The following is a 16,463-nucleotide window of genomic DNA, read 5'->3' as shown; positions in this document are numbered from 1 at the left end:
CTTACTCGGTACTGTTTGTTTATTGTCTCCACACTACAAGGCAGTTTATTATACTTTACAATAAAATTAAAGTCTGTATATCTTCTACTTTAAATGCATAATCAAAAGTAGGACTTCTCTGCAGCAGGACATTTCAGAATTTGTGTGATTTTGATGCTTCTAATAAAAACTACACACCCTTAATATGTAATATTGCACATTAAAGTACATAAATGAAAAATTTTAAATGGATTTTTAATGTAGTTGGAGTCAAATTTGACATATAAATGCATGTATCATCTGTTTATTTGTTTAATCTATTGGTATTCTGCTGTATTTGCACCACAAGAACACTTTTTTTTAAATAATTGCAACTCAACTTTTATTGCTTTGCTAATTTGACACAAATAAATTGTTTTTGCAAATGTTTTTCTTTTTTTTTAGTTTCTTCCAAATAAAAAAAAATAACAAAACCTCTATTTTTTTTGCTTTATTTTCATATTTTTGGCTGCAACCTTTTAAACAAATGTCGTCTCTATTGTTTTTTTAAGACAGATGTTTCTCTACTTCTTCATTTTTATGCTTTTGCTGCAACCTTTAAGACAAAGATCGTCTCGATTGGTTTAAGACAGATGTTTCACTTCTTCATTTCTATGTTTTTTTTTGCCAGCAACCATTAAGACAAAGATCGTTTCAATTTTTTAAAAAACAGTTGTTTCACTAGGTCTTCATTTTTATTAGTATTTCGCAGCTATCATAAAAACAAAGATCGTCTCGATTGCCGTTTGAGACAGACAGTTCACTATTTCTCATATTTTGGATGTATTTGGCGACAACCTTTAAAACAAAGATCGTCTCGGTTGCATTTTTAGACAGATGTCTCACTATTTATTTTTATTCCAGCAGCAGTACATGTCCCTTCAAATTCCTCAGAGCCAAACAAAATGTCAACAGAAAGATTTTCTCTGCCTTTAAGCAAGAACGCTTAAGTTTTCTCTGTTTTTTAAAATTCGGTTTAAAATGCTAATTTTTCTAGCTACTTCTAGCTACAGGGACATATTAGCTTCGTTGTTAAGGTGAGGTTTTTTAAACAATGATTTAATTTTAATAATGTACTTGTTTCAGCTTTTAATGCATTTGAAAAAAAAAACTTAGAACTAAAAAAAATTAAAATTAAAAATTAAAAATCCCGTTCCTTTACCGGAAGTCAGCAGCAGGTGCTACCGGAAGTTCCCAGTACCTTTTGCAGAATAATTCTAACGAGCTAAAGGCGTTTCTTCTTCAATCCGTTCAGCTCTATTCTGAAGGTATTTGCCACATGTACTCTAATATACTTACATGTTTAGAATTATCGTACAACATTATTTGACGTAGGCCCGCAGTGCGAACGTTTGCTTAAAAAGAACTAAAGACAAATCTCAGCTCTGTCGGTGGCTAGCTGTGTTAGCATGGCTTTGTTAGCCTCGTCGGCAAGAAACCCCTTTGAGTCTAATATATAAACGAGCGAAGTGTGCAATAGTTGTGCATGCTAATGTGGGAATGTAGCATTAATTCGGCGTTTGTTCGTTGGGTTAGTTTTCAGTGCACGAAGGTTTAAATGTTAGCTTCACAAACCGTACGGGAAAAAAACTAATCCCAACCCTTATCGAATATATTTGAATCAAACCGAGAGAATACTTGTTGGTTGTTCTTTATTTACTTTTTTCTTTATGATTTTCGAAACTTTAACTAATTATTAAGCAATAAATTAGATAAAGTTTAGCATAAACGGAGACACTATAGTCTAAAACAAATAAAACAAGCTAAAATTGAGTAGATATTAAAAAATAAATAGAATCTAACATGTTATTTAGACCTAAAATTTGACATTAGAAGCGTTTTATTCTCAAATATGACAGAGGACACGCCCTTCAGTTTGTAAAAACTGAGAAAATCAGGTTGAAACTCCTAAAAACTGCATCAGCACATAAATATGATTGATATTTACCATTAGATATCATTGTATAAGTGATATAATAGTGATTAGATTCATGTTATTTTATCTGTCAATATTGGTTTATTTTGAACGATCTGATTCACTGACCTAAAATGGATCCTTTAGCCTAAACTTCACCCGGTGTGACTCAGAGAAATACCTGAAACTGAACGTTACAGGTGAAGTTTTCAACTTTCTTTGTATTTTTTTGCAAGATAATCGAGTGTGAATTAAATATTTGTAAAAACAAACACGTAAACAAGAATGAATGTCATATATGTTCACATATTAGTTGCATAAAGTTCAACCCACTGTTGTTTTTCACCATCAAAATAATAAAATCAGAACATTATACACACTGTATGGTCATGAAAATTCAAATGATGGACTAATTCTGGTTGTTTTAGCTCCAGAGTAAAATAAATCTATTATGTTTTAATCAAAATGTCGTTTTCCGATATTGATTATTGATTTATTTCCTTTTGGAAATACATTTTTTAATGGTATAAGTCGATATAATTGGTTAATTTATGAATCGATTAATCGTTACACCCCTATATTTTATGGATGTAGTAGATTTATTTTGTAAGGCTTCAGTTTGTTTGGAGGAATTGTACATTAGAACATTATATTTTACATAATTGTGCCTTCAGAAATCTGTCTCATGATGCGATCTCTGGGAAATCTGATGTAGCCACTCGGATGAGTGGTGAAAAGTTTCTAGAAGGAAGATTTTATGTACCAATAAAATGTTAAAATATAATATTTTATTGTTACCGCATTAAAATTATAATTCCATTTCCATGTATATTAAAGTATTTTGGATCTTTCCTCTTAACACACTGGAGAAAAGGAACAACAGACTGACTAATGAAAGACTTTAACTCTTGTTTTTTGCTTTTTTTTTTTTATCCTCTCATCAGGTTGAATTTCACCGTCAGCCGAAATGAGCACCGCCGTTCCCAACCATAGAAGGACCAAGCCTGGTGGTATGAGCCCCTTTTCCAGGAACTTACCAGCATCACTGTATACATTAAATTTCTAGTGATTCCATTTTTGAGTTTGACTAAAATTACATTTCCAATGATGAACTTGGTATTACCAAGAAAATACATATAGAAAGATAAATACAGGTTGAGCCTTAAGTTTCCATACATAGGAAAAATAAGTCTTCTATGTTGAAGAAGTTTTTATTTATATAATGTGCTCTATATGATTGCCATTGATTTCAATAGAAATATTGACGTGTTGTCCACAGTTCCAGTTTTCTGACATTTGCAAATAAGTTTTGCCACGGTGTCGTTCCATAGTTTCTCTTACTGTTTTATGTGACTGCCTCCCGATCCAGACATCAGTATAATTTCAATTCGTTGCTCTTTGGTCGAATGCATCATTCAGGGTGTCTGAAAATCCAAAATATATATATATATATATACATTCTCCTATGTAGTGCTGTGCAATATGACAACCATTTCTAAGCTAACATGATGGATTACTATGCCAAATATATCCATAAATAGACAATGTGCGTCAGTGTGTACTAGAGCTGCCACAAACGATTAATTTAATAGTCGACTAATCCCCGATTATTTTTTCCGATTAGTCGACTAATCGGGTCATGCACAAACTAGATATAAAGCACACATCTTAACCATTATTAGCTTTAAAACCTAAAAAATCCTAAACTGGCCAAAATAGCTAGCATGTCGCTGGAATATTGGCTAAACTCCAAACTAGCCAAAAAATTTAGAAAAAAAAAATCAAATTAGCCAAAATAGCTAGCACGCAGCTAAAATATTAGCTAAACTCCAAACTAGCCAAAATAAATGAAAAAACTAAATTAGCCAAAACAGATAGCATGTCGCTGAAATATTAGCTAAACTCCAAACTAGCCTAAAAAACTGGGAAAAAAACCCAAATTAGTCAAAATAGCTAACATGTAGCTGAAATATTAGCTAAACTCCAAAATAGCCTAAAAAAAATCCAAAAGTAGCCAAAATAGCTAGCATGCAGCTAAAATATTAGCTAAGCTCCAAACTATCCAAAAAAAAAAGAAAAACTAAATTAGCCAAAATAGCTAGCATGCAGCTAAAATATTAGCTAAACTCCAAACTAGCATAAAAAACTGGGAAAAACCCAAATTAGCCAAAATAGCTAACATGTAGCTGAAATAATAGCTAAATTCCAGATTAGCCTTTAAAACATAACAAATCCTAAATTAGCTGAAATAGTTAGCATGTAGCTGAAATATTAGCTAAACTTCGAAATACCCTAATAATCCTCAATAAATGTCAAAATAGTCCAAAAAGCTAGCTGGATGCAATTATAACTTTTAACTTTAATACACTCTGACTCCATATAATATAAAGTAACAACTAATCGATTATTAAATTAGTCGTCGACTAATTTAATAATCGATTAGTCGACTAATCGTGGCAGCCCTAGTGTGTACACAAAAAATCTATACAAGTGAAAATAACAACAAATTAAAAAGAGATTCCTTGCAAACAAACTCCGTCTTGTGGTTATGCGACGTAAAGCTGTTTTACGTTCTTGGATTTGCACTTATTTTTTACAGCATAGTTTACGTTACTTAACATGAGTTGGACGCGGACGAGCTTCAAGTTGTTTCCCCGGAGCAGATACACCGATGCAATCAGCCAAAGAAGAAGCTCTTTAAGCTAAAGAGCCGTACGTCTGTGATTTGGTTGCATTTTGGTTTAAAGACGTCCGACGATTAGCAGAAGTAATATGTAAACTAAGCTAGGAGGCTATTCCTGCGCCGATGCTAACACTACAAACGTTCTATCACTCAAGGACAGTCCTCGAAAATTAACTTATAAGGTTACAAAAAATTAGAGATAAACCAGGCTGTGGGACAGGGCTATAACAAGTATCTGAGCACCTGGATTCTCGTGATCTGCTCCCGAAAATCTGAGTACGAAAATTCGCGATGTCCCAAGATCGCCGATTTATGATCTTTATAAATATAGAAGAGTGTAGTAAAAATATAAATTGCTCTAAAGTACAGATTATGAATATGCTGAGTGACTCTTGCCCAAAGTGAACACATTTTCAAAATAAAATGTCAGTGAAACTTCCTGTTTTCAAAGTAAGACGACCAAGTTATTTTTTTCTGTTCCAAAAATGAGACTGAAGTTTCGCTTACTGACAAAACTTCTGAGGGGAAAAAAAATGGTTTTAACACTCCAGTATTTATATTGTTTTGGTAACTCTTCAACACTTGACTCCAGCAGAATTTTGTGCAAAAATTTGTTTTTTTTACTCACAAACTTGAAACTGTTGTGCTCTTTAAAAAAAATGTTTGTTTAAAAACATGCTTGTGACTCTTCAATTATCTGTAATAGTCCGAAAAGTAAACTATGATATTTTTTAGAGAAAAACTGAAAATATAATTTATTATCGTATATCGTGATTTATATCGTTCTCGTACATAAAATAGTTTATATCGTGATTATACAGTTTTGTCCATATCCCCCAGCACTACTGCTATGAATGGAAAGTTATGCCCCACCCTGGATGATAAAGACTGATGGGACGACATCGGCAGAATCTTCAAGATTTTTCCTTTTTTTGAAAATCGTTGTCATGGTCATGAATGTAGTGGCGCTTTATTTGGACAGCTGCTGTCATTGTCCAGGCAGAGTGGCGATCCGACCTGTGGCTGCCCAGTTTTAAAATGGCGTCGACCTCAAATTCACCCGGGCGGCTACTGATGGATGTCAACTTTTAGAGAAAAATCATACGGTCGCCCTAAAATTTGAACTTTTTCCTAAAACGTTTCTTAAAAACGTGACTGCCGTAAACATAAATATGAATAAAAACAGGCAGGAATATTATTCCAGAATAAATCAACTTAAATAACTTTCAATATTTTGCTCTACGTAAAAATATATTTTGTCAAAATGAAACAATTTAGAAATGAGAGCAAGATAACATCAGACCATTAATAACAACAAAATATGCTTTAGATAAATAAGGAAAAAAAAACATACACAAAGTGATACAAGTTTAAGAAAATGACTTAAAAAGAATTTACTAAAATCAAAGTTAGTTGGAAGGAAGCTAACAAATGCATAGAGTGACAGAAAGAGATGTAATAAACATATATTTTTGATGTTAGAAGTCTAATTTACTGGAAATAAACCATATTAGATTGAAGACAACACTTGTGTTTTAAAAATAAAAGCCTATATTTAAAGCAGAACGCATGCAGAATTATCAAACATACTGATGAAGATTAATCTAAATAAAGAAGTTTAGTTTGAATAAAAGCTGATTTTGTCTCTTTATTAAAGAAAAATCTATCTTCATGACGTTTTGTGTAAAAGCGACTTGATTCCCTGTGTCTCCAGGGATAAAGCCGGGGGCCGCCAACAGTGGCGTCACCGGACCGACCTCCCAGATCCCCGGCCTGTGCCAGAGCGCCACCGATAGCGCGCCGGCGGAGCGGGTCAGTGGACGAAGAGTGGGCATTTTCGAGAGCGACTCGGACTACGTGAAGCTGGCGAAGCAGGGGGGGCACAAAGGTAAAACTCTGAACGAGCGGCCTCCACAAAAAAAAAAGATAATTCTAGTCAATATTTTTTTGTGAATAATAAATATTAAGAAATTAAACACAACTTTAAAGCAGTTAAAGGTCAAAGCTGAGCTCCACATAAATCATTTAGATTGACCTGCTTAAACAGAGCCACACTAGTAGTCTTTTGAAATGTTTTAAAATGATTCCCAGCAGTCTTTTAACTATGATTATGCTTTTTTTTTTGTCAAAATGAAAAATAACTTGTCGTTTTAAAGGAAATAGTTCCAGCAGAGCGACAGGAGTTCATTAGAAATTCACCTCTTGAGTTGTGGGTGGGACTAAGTAAGCCTCACCTTATTTCCCATCATCCCTTTATTTAAACTCTCTCCCACCCCTGTACAAACCAAAGACAACTTTAGTGGAGCAGCAAAATGTGGCAATATGAAAGAGAGATAACTAGCCGTACAGCTTTATTCAGATGCCAGTCAGTTAATGGATCTTTGGTGGGGCAAAAAAGTATTCAGTCAGGCACCAATTGAGCCACCAACTTAAAAAGGTGAGAGAGACCTGTCATTTTCATCATAGGTATACCACAACTATGAAAGACCAAATGAGAACAAATCTTATCGTCTGATTTTTTTTTTTTTTTTTTTTTTTTAGAGAATTTATTAGTAAATGATGGTGGAAAACGAGTAAAATCTGTAAGATGATCCTGTCGTTAGCTGTATTAATGACACCTGTTTGAACTCGTTATCTATATAAAAGACACCTGTCCTCAACCTCAAACTGTCACTCCAAACTCCACTAAGACCAAACTGTTGACCTGTATGGAGCTAAATCGGGGCCAATATTATTTGAAACCCAATAAATGAAATTGAAAAGAATATTGGTGTTTGGTCAAACTTTTTGCTAATCAAAAATAAACTTAGTTATTTTCAGTTTCAAGTGTTGTGTTTTTTAGGTTTAAAAACTCAAAATTTCAATTTCAAAACTTATTTTTCATTTTCAAATCTGTTTTTCCACTTACAACTCTTTTTTTACATTTTTTTTTCGTTAGCAAATCTGAAAGTTTAAGTTACAAAACTTTTGGCCCCTTTGTGGCACGTTGGGGCGGGGCTAAAATCCATGAGTGTGGGAATTTCAGGAAAAAAGAAACCCAATAAGGTGATTTTGGGCTATATAAATAAAATTTAATTGAACACAGTCTTTCATTGTAGAGGTATAACTCTACTCTCTCATCTTTTTAAGTAGAAGACGTTGCACAGTTTGTGGCTGACTGAATACTTTTTGGCCCCACTGCAAATATAAGAGAATTGTAGAAAATCTGGTGCTCAAAGAGGAAAATGACGACCCGTCACTCCTGGAGGCCGAGCTGTAAATGTTTGTCCACTGACTCGAACGAGGCGCAAATGGAAGCATGACGCACCCCGACCGCCCGCCTGCAGAGACGTACGCCTCATTTAGAAATAATCCGACTCTCCCGGCAGGACTGCTGAGTCACGACGGGGACGACGATGACAAACCCAAGAAAGCGTACAACCCGCCCAACTGGTTTGGAGATGACGAGTCCAAAAGGTGAGCGCTTTAAGGGGAGGGAGGAGGTCGGGACATTTCGGGTCGGGAGAAGAAAAGGTTCAGATCTGATAGAGGAAAAACACACAAAAAAAGGTGAAAGGTCAATGACTTTAGTGCGTTCACACACTGTTGTCAATGGTGGTTTTGTGCTTTCAGCGACAGTAAAGCAACATCTCCTAACAGCCAGACCAAGGGGGAGCGGCGGCCTCTGGCTGCTCCGTTTGGCACTGATAACAGTCCCACCTGGGAAAGAGAGCCTGATAGGTTTTCCAATAATAAAGATCAGGTGAATTGACCAGACCAGTCATCCCTTCCCTGCCCTTTCAAACATCCAGCCATCTGAAGCCTTCCATCTTTTTGTTCCGTTTGTTCGTTTTTATCCATCACTATTTTCTTTTTTTTTTTTTTGATAAACGACTTCAAAAGTATTGTAAAATATTTGTATTTTTAGAGCATTAAATAATTGGGTAGAGTTATTTATCGGTTAAGAACATTAAATGTATTATTATTTTTATTATTGAACAGAAGTTACTTTTTATAAAATCATATCCTAAATTCAAATATGCATTTAATTCTATTAATATGTATTGATTTAGCAATTTTATGAGCAGCTTTTACGTTAGTTATACTTTAAGTGACAAGTTTTTCAACAACACAAAAAAAATATTGACATGAAAATGTAAAATAATGAAACAATATTTTACTTTAGAGTAAATTGTAAATTGGAAAAAAAAAGATCTGAGTAAAAATTGCGTCAATTCTGGAATTTGTTAGTGATAATCAGCCCTAGATTATATATTTACTTCAGTTTAAAGTCACAAGAACATACATTAGTTCTTAGAGTTTACATATCCTTAAAGGAATTCTGATTTTGTGGTCATTTTTTAGAGAATATGAATGATTACACATAAATGTCTTGTACCAATCATAGTTGTCAAAAAGCATACATATCCCTATTCTTAATACCTAGTATTGCCTCATGTATCGGTAATGGTCCAATCGTCTTGGTAGAAAGCTCCTCTAAATTCCTGGTTCTGTGTTTGAGTTCTCTCCAGAATGGCTCAGTGAAATAAGAGTCGGCCACTCCAGAACCTTCACCGTATTCTGTTGTGACCAAACACAGATGGATCTATTGGTCTTGTGTTTTGGGTCTTTGTCAGTGCGTCCAATACACAGCCTCCGAGTTGAAGTTTTTCGTGCTGCACTCATCAGTTTTGGCCAAGTTTCCTGTGTCTTTGTAGCTCACACATCCCTAAACCATCATTGATCCACCTCCGTGTTTCACAGTAGGACTAGTGTTGTTTGTATCATAGGCCTTGTTGACTCCTCTCCACGTGTAGGGTTTATAGTTGTGGCCAAAAAGTTCAATCTTGTTCTCATCACTCCAAATGGTCCAAATGTTTGGAGGTTTGTCTCTATTCTAGTTATTTTGTAGAATATGTGTAAAAAGAAGTATTTCATCAGGAGACTCGACCATCCAGCCCATTTTTCTTCCGGTGCCTCCATATTATACATCTTGACATTTTTTTTAGAAAGTTTAGATCACAGCTGAAGTTATTTTGGGTATTTCTTTGTATTTCTATCCATTTTTTTGAAATTTTTGGTGACTAGGGTTTGGTTTCAACGGAATCCGTCACTTTCCACTTCTTGATCAAAGTTTGAACACTCCTTGGATGTCTCCGTATATCCCTTTCCTGCTTTGTGGACTTCAGTTACCTTTTCCCATAGATTTGTTGACAGCTCTTTGGCTTTCCCCGTGACTTAGGATCCATACATGTCAGTGCAGAACTGGATGAAAGATGCATTGTCTGTTGGGAGCCCAGAAACTTCAAGGCCTTTTGTGCACGTATTGATAACGAGTCGCAGGTGAGGATGGTTAGCTTTAGCGTTTGGCTAGCGTTTCAACAAGGTCATTTGGTAAGTTTCTGTTGTCATGAGGATTAAAAAGGGAAAACCAGATTTTTTTGACAGTAAATGGCTTCAGCAAACCACTAACTATGAATGGGAAAAAAGTTTTTGTGTATTCTCTAAAAAAATGACCAAGAAATCACAATTTATCCCAGGGTACATAAACTCATGAGTACTACTTTAGTCTTACCAGACAAGAAGAAGAAGGGAGGCTACAGGGAACGAAAGCATCGGGTTTTAAATGTCAACAGTCGAGCTGGAGTTGGGAGGAAAAAAGGCGGACCATGAATGTAGTGAAAGGAGACAGAGTGGTTAGAAGTAGTGCTGGGCGATATGGAAAATAAAATGTATACAACGATATCAATTATTTTAGATCACAATAATGATATTTATCACGATAAAACATCATGACTTGCTTTTCTCTGACTTTACTCTTTTAATTAACATGTAAATAGGGCTGCCATGATTAGTCGACTAATCGACTATTAAAATAGTCGGCGATTAATAGACGTTAATTAGTCTTTACTTTATAATATATGGAGAGTGTTGTAAAGTTGAAAGTAATAACGGCATTATGCTAGCTTTTTGGACTATTAAAGTTTTTTTTTTGGCTATTTTGGAGTTTAGCTAATATTTTAGACACATGCTAGCTATTTTGGCTAATTTAGGATTTTTTCCGTTTTTACAGATCAATTTGGAGTTTAGATAATATTAGCTACATGCTAGCTATTTTGGCTAATTTAGGCTTTATTTGCTTTTTAAGATATTTTGGAGTTTAGCTAATATTTTAGCTACATGCTTGGTGTTTTGGTTAACTTTGGCTTTTTTATGAAGTTTTTTTAACTAATATTTTAGCTGGCTATCAGCTTCAGCGATTTTAGCTATTAATTTAAGCATTTCCAGCTATCATCTTCAGTGATTTCAGCTATCAGCTTCAGCGATTTCAGCTATCAATTTCAGCATTTTTAGCTATCAGCTTCATCAATTTTAGCTATTAATTTCAGCATTCCCAGCTATTATCTTCACCTATTTCAGCTATCATTTTCAGCTATCAGTTTCAGCAGTTTTAGCTATTAATATCAGGATTTCCAGCTATCGGCTTCAGCATTTCAGCTATTAATTTCAGCGTCTTCAGCTATCAGCACTAGTACCTTTAGCAGCCAAATTCATTCACACTAGCATTATCACAGGTAATGCTATATATCTAGTTTTTAGTTACTTTAAAGCTAATGATGTTAAGACGTATGTTTAATATCCACATCATGCATGCCCCGAATAGTCGACTATTAAAATAATTTGTGGCACCACTAAATGTAACTGAATCATCACAAATTTGAAACATTTTTCTAAAGTTAACAACAGTTTCAAGTTTCTTAGTAGGAAAACACATTTTTGCACAAAAGTTCAGCAATAAAAATAAACAAATACAAAGGAAAGAAGAGAAATGTCACGATAGATATTCTTCTATCACTCACACGATATGTATTGTCATGTCGCCCAGCACTAGTTAAGAGTAAAGATGGAAATTCGCAGTGGCGCCCCCTAGAGGGAACATCCAAAATGTTCCTAAAATCCAGTAAACTTTTTGCTTAAATTGTCCGTTTATGTCCAATTTATCCACAAATTACTTTTTATTGACCAAACTATACAATGTAGTTTGTTTATATTAATACTTTTACATTTACGCTAATTTTGATTTTTTTTTTTTTTTTTAAGTGTGAAGGGGATCAGTCTATCCAAATAATGTTTTTATTTAAAATCTTGGATGTTAAAAAAAGTCTTTTTTGTGCTTTATTAATTCATCTTTTGTTCATCATTCTGGGAAAATTAAAGGTTGATTTTGGGTTTGAGCCATCTCCATTCATTCTCTGTGCATGACTAACCTCACCTCTCGTTTTCTCCTGAAATGTTTCTTTTGGTATGTTTCACACCGACTCATACGCCAAAGCGGTAAATTGTAATGTGGGTGTTAAATCAATGAATGTGCATGGCGCCCACCCCCCCCACAGGCATCTCCAGATGGAGCCGCGGATCACATGGAGGGTTTGTCATTAGGCAGCAAATACAAGAGAAGGTTAGACTGCAGATCTTTTGGTCTCCCCTTTTATTTGTTTGTTACTCGGGATGATTTACATTTGGGTTTGTCTCCCTGTCAGGTCTTACGATAAGAAGACTCCCCCGGTCAGCATGTCCAAGCTGCTGAGTCATGGTTACATGGAGAATAAGAAGAAGTCCTCCAACGACGACGACACTTCAAGTAAGACATTGAAGCACACAAACAATTCTATTTGCCATTTGATCATGCAATTTGAAAATTCATTTTACGATTCAACATTAAAAGAATAAAATTTAACCTTAAGTTTTTTAAATGAAAGTTTTATGCCAAATTTATACAGTTTAAACAGTCATTATTAAAGGAAATACATTTTACTATTCAATATGCAATTTTGCAATGTATTTGCAAATGATAATTTAATGTTTAATTTAGTCGTGTTTTGAAAACACATCATAAACATAACAATTCAATATAATTCAATTCCTTGTCTGTTTTAATTTCATTTTAAACAGGAAACGTTGACTCAGACCAATTTGGACCAATCACTGCTTACTATGGGTGTGCATTGGCAAGAGTCTGTCGATACGAACGACTGATATCCCATCATCTCTTTGGCTATGTCGGGATTCACTCTTTACTCACCAACTACTAAAAGTTTAGTTCCTCAAAAATTCACCTCTGAGTTGCTGCCACAACTGATATCCCATCATCTCTTTGGCTTTGTCCAAATTCCCTCCCTGCTCCCTAACTACTAAAACACTATATAGTGCGTGACTTTCTCATGCCCCAGTTTTTAAAACCAATTTGGACAAAGGAATTATGACAACTCGTCATATTTTGGAAAATGTGTCTTTTTTATTTATTTTTTATTTTTATTTCAAATATGTCATCGCCAATTGTATAAAGCAAAAACTTATTAAGTACAAGCATTTTACAAAAACTAGCTATGGATCCACTGTGTTCTGATGATGAAAACTTGGATGATTTATTACAAAAATTCATTAAAACACTTTTTTTTTCAGTCAAAAATTGCTCAAATGCTATGCAATACGGTCCATACTCGCTAATCTAGCTAGCATTGATGCACACTGGTTTTTCGCAGAGACTTCTGGGTATTGGATTTGTGGATTTGGACAGCACTACAAAAAATATGAAATATTAGCTAAACTCCAAATTAGCCTAATAAAACAAAAAAAACCCTAAATTAGCCCAAACAGCTAGCATGTAGCTGAAAAAAATAGCTAAACTTCGAAATAGCCTGAAAATCCCCCCAACAAAAATAGCCTAAATTACCCCCAAATAGCTAGCATGTAGCTATAATAGGAGCTAAACTTCAAAAGGGCCTAAAAAACAAAAAAAAGCCTAAATTAGCCAAAATAGCTAGCATGTAGCTGAAATATTATCTAAACTCAAAATTAGTAAAAAAACAAACAAAAAAGGCTTAGTTAGCCCAAACAGCTAGCATGTAGCTGAAAAAAAGCTAAACTTCAAAATAGCCTAAAAGGAAGCCCTAACAAACATCCTAAATTAGCTAAAATAGTTAGCATGTAGCTGAAAATACAGCTAAACTTCAAAATAACCTGAAAAAAGCAAAAAAAAAAACTTAATCTAGCCAAAATAGCTAGCATGTAGCTGAAATAGTAGCTAAACTCCAAAATAGCTTAAAAAACCTTAATAAAGGCCAAAATAGTCCATAAAGATAGCATAATGCCAATATAACTTTCAACTTTACTACACTCTGACTCCATATAATATAAAAGAACGACTAATCAAGTATTGAATTTTTAATAATCGATTAGTCGTCGATTAGTCGACCAATCCTGGCAGCCCTAAAGTAAACCAGAGCCAGTTCAAGTCTTTTCAAACGTTTTGATTTAGAAGCAATAACATTTAAGAGGAAACAAATATCATACAATTGTTAAAAACTAAAGACATATTTGTTGTTCTGCAGGCGTGACGTCAGAACATACCAGCACCACCATGACGGAAGACGTGGACGACCTGGAGTAACCCCGTCAGGTTCCCAGTCTGCAAGGACGGACGGGGTCTTGACCGCCTCTTCCAGTTCACTCACAGTTATCGTGCACCCACTGACTGTTAGGTTTTGTACTCATGTTTATGCAAAGGTACCACCCTGTATTTATTTGCTTCATGTTTTTCAAAAAAAGGTGATTTTTGTGGGTCGCAAACCAACAAGTCTCAGCTCCTCCGTAGTGGCGTTCAGATCAAGTTAGTGACGTTCTGAAAGTGTTAGTGCTCATGTGTTGTGTTTACAGTGTGGTGAAGTATTATTTGTTTTCGACCAAGCGCTCCTGCCGCTGCGATCACACGACGCCCAGAGCCGCCACCATTCGTTTACCGACAGAGGGGCCAAATATGATTTGCTGTTTACCCTGCAAGTACATAAAAAAATAGTCAAAAGTGCCAAACAACAGCAGAGTACTTGATCCAAACGTTTACATGCAAGTATTTCTTTTGTGTTCATGTTTACTGAAAAAAAACACTGAAATATTAATTTATTTTACACAAAGTTGATCACTTTTACATTCTTTTCATCTTTTTTGATGCATAAATCGGAACGCGACCAATAAAATTCCAATAGAACTGCTAAAACATTCCGCATTGCTATCCTTGTGTTTTAAGCTAATGCTACTTTGCGACGCGAGTCGAATGTACCACGTTAAAGTACGGGTTTGTTTTTATGTTAAGTATTCAGGTCCAGTCGGTAGCTTACGTCCAGCCTGTAGTGGAAACTTTTAGTAGCTCGACTTTGCAAAGTCATGTGACTTGTTTAGCTTTTTTTAATTTTTCATTTTTTTTCGCCCCTCTTTGAGTGTTGATGGTTTTTAGACAAAAACGGTTGTTCAACGGAGGATTCCTGGAGAGTTTGTGTTGAGGAGAAATCCGACCGACCGGGCTCATTGACGGGACCCTGCTTATGTCGACGACTGCTTGCAGATTCTGAGTCACTATATGAATAAATGGGCATGTGCATGTACCTGTGTACTGTTGTTCTTTCATCAGGATAAATCAGTGTTTTTACATTTGGTCATGAATAAATAAACACACCTAATATATTTGGTAAATTTATAATTATCAAGGACATTCTGTACCTTTTGACAACAACAAGGCAAGAATCCATACACACAATTGTCTTATATGTCTATGTTTTGACGTGGTTGTTCTGAGGTTAAGAAAGAAATTTCCTTAGATCAAGCAACTTGAAGATTCCTCAACTTAGAGAACCGCCAAAATGTTTTTTGTTTGTTTGTTTTGAATGTTTAAGATCTGTGGCTTTAAAAAAAATCTAAGAAATATATATACATCCATAAACATTGTGCATTACATTTGTTTTTACTTTTCCCATGAATCACTAGAGGATGTAGCTAAAATATTAGCTTAATTCCAAAATAGCCTAAAAAGCAAAGAAAAAAGCCTAAATTACCCAAAATAGCTAGCATGTAGCTGAAATATTAGCTGAACACCAAATTAGCCTAAAAAGCTAAAAAAAAAGCTTAAGTTAGCCAAAATAGCTTGCATGTAGTTGAAATATTAGCTAAACTCCAAATTAGTGCTAAAAATAACTTTTAAAAAGCATCAGTTACTCAAAATAGCTAGCATGTAACTGAAATATTAGCTTAACTCCAAAATAGCCTACAAAGCAAAAAAGCCAAAATTACCAATAATAGCTAGCATGTAGCTGAAATATTAGCGTAACTCCAAATTAGACCGTAAAAAAAAGCTTAAGTTAGCCAAAACAGCTAGCGTATAGCTGAAATATTAGCTAAACTTGAAAAATGGCATAAAAAGCAAAAAAAGTCTAAATTAGCCAAAATAGCTAGCATTTAGCTGAAATATTAGTTAAACTCCAAATTAGACTGAAAACCGTAAAAAAAAGCTTAAGTTAGCTAAAACAGCTAGTGTATAGCTGAAATATTAGCTAAACTGGAAAAATGGCCTAAAAAGCAAAAAAAAGTCTAAATTAGCCAAAATAGCTAGCATATAGCTGAAATATTAGCTAAATTTCTAATTAGCCTAAAAAAACTTAAAAAAAGCTTAAATTAGCCCAAACAGCTAGCATGTAGATGAGAAAAACAGCTACATTTCCAAATTACCAAAAAAAGCTTAAGTTAGCTAAAACAGCTAGCGTATAGCTGAAATATTAGCTAAACTTGAAAAATGGCCTAAAAAGAAAAAAAAAGTCTAAATTAGCCAAAATAGCTAGCATATAGCTGAAATATTAGCTAAATTCCTAATTAGCCTAAAAAAACTTGAAAAAAGCTTAAATTAGCCCAAACAGCTAGCATTTGGATGAAAAAAACAGCAATCTTTCCAAATTACCAAAAAAAAGCTTAAGTTAGCCAAAATAGCTAGCATATAGCTGAAATATTAAATAAACTTCAAAATAGCATAACAGCTTCAATAAA

At 34.5% G+C, this 16,463-nt stretch overlaps 1 protein-coding gene and 1 long non-coding RNA gene across 3 annotated transcripts in view; one reads left to right on the top strand and one right to left on the bottom strand.

Moving 5' to 3' along the window:
• LOC112156865 overlaps nucleotides 1–16,463 on the bottom strand; it is a 31,487-nt gene that overhangs the window by 9,936 nt on the left and 5,088 nt on the right. Inside the window, exon 2 of the long non-coding RNA XR_002921061.2 lies at nucleotides 3,275–3,357. This is a non-coding gene — a long non-coding RNA (uncharacterized LOC112156865). The remainder of the gene's footprint in view (nucleotides 1–3,274; nucleotides 3,358–16,463) is intronic.
• On the top strand, nucleotides 1,153–15,034 carry lg2h7orf57 (linkage group 2 C7orf57 homolog). Of its 2 annotated transcripts, XM_024289250.2 has the most exons (8): nucleotides 1,154–1,286; nucleotides 2,878–2,943; nucleotides 6,331–6,504; nucleotides 7,985–8,072; nucleotides 8,229–8,358; nucleotides 11,990–12,054; nucleotides 12,137–12,237; nucleotides 13,988–15,034. In XM_024289250.2, exons 2-8 carry the CDS (start codon nucleotides 2,901–2,903, stop codon nucleotides 14,044–14,046), a joined length of 660 nt encoding a protein of 219 aa, XP_024145018.1. In that variant the 5' UTR covers nucleotides 1,154–1,286; nucleotides 2,878–2,900; the 3' UTR covers nucleotides 14,047–15,034. The 2 variants fall into 2 exon arrangements, with proteins under 2 accessions (XP_024145019.1, XP_024145018.1); XM_024289251.2 differs by lacking the exons at nucleotides 8,229–8,358; nucleotides 11,990–12,054 and having other exon boundaries at nucleotides 1,153–1,286.

The sequence above is a fragment of the Oryzias melastigma genome, linkage group LG2, assembly GCF_002922805.2.
Source record: "Oryzias melastigma strain HK-1 linkage group LG2, ASM292280v2, whole genome shotgun sequence".
Lineage (NCBI taxonomy): Eukaryota > Metazoa > Chordata > Actinopteri > Beloniformes > Adrianichthyidae > Oryzias > Oryzias melastigma.
This window is presented reverse-complemented; position numbering and strand designations above follow the sequence as displayed.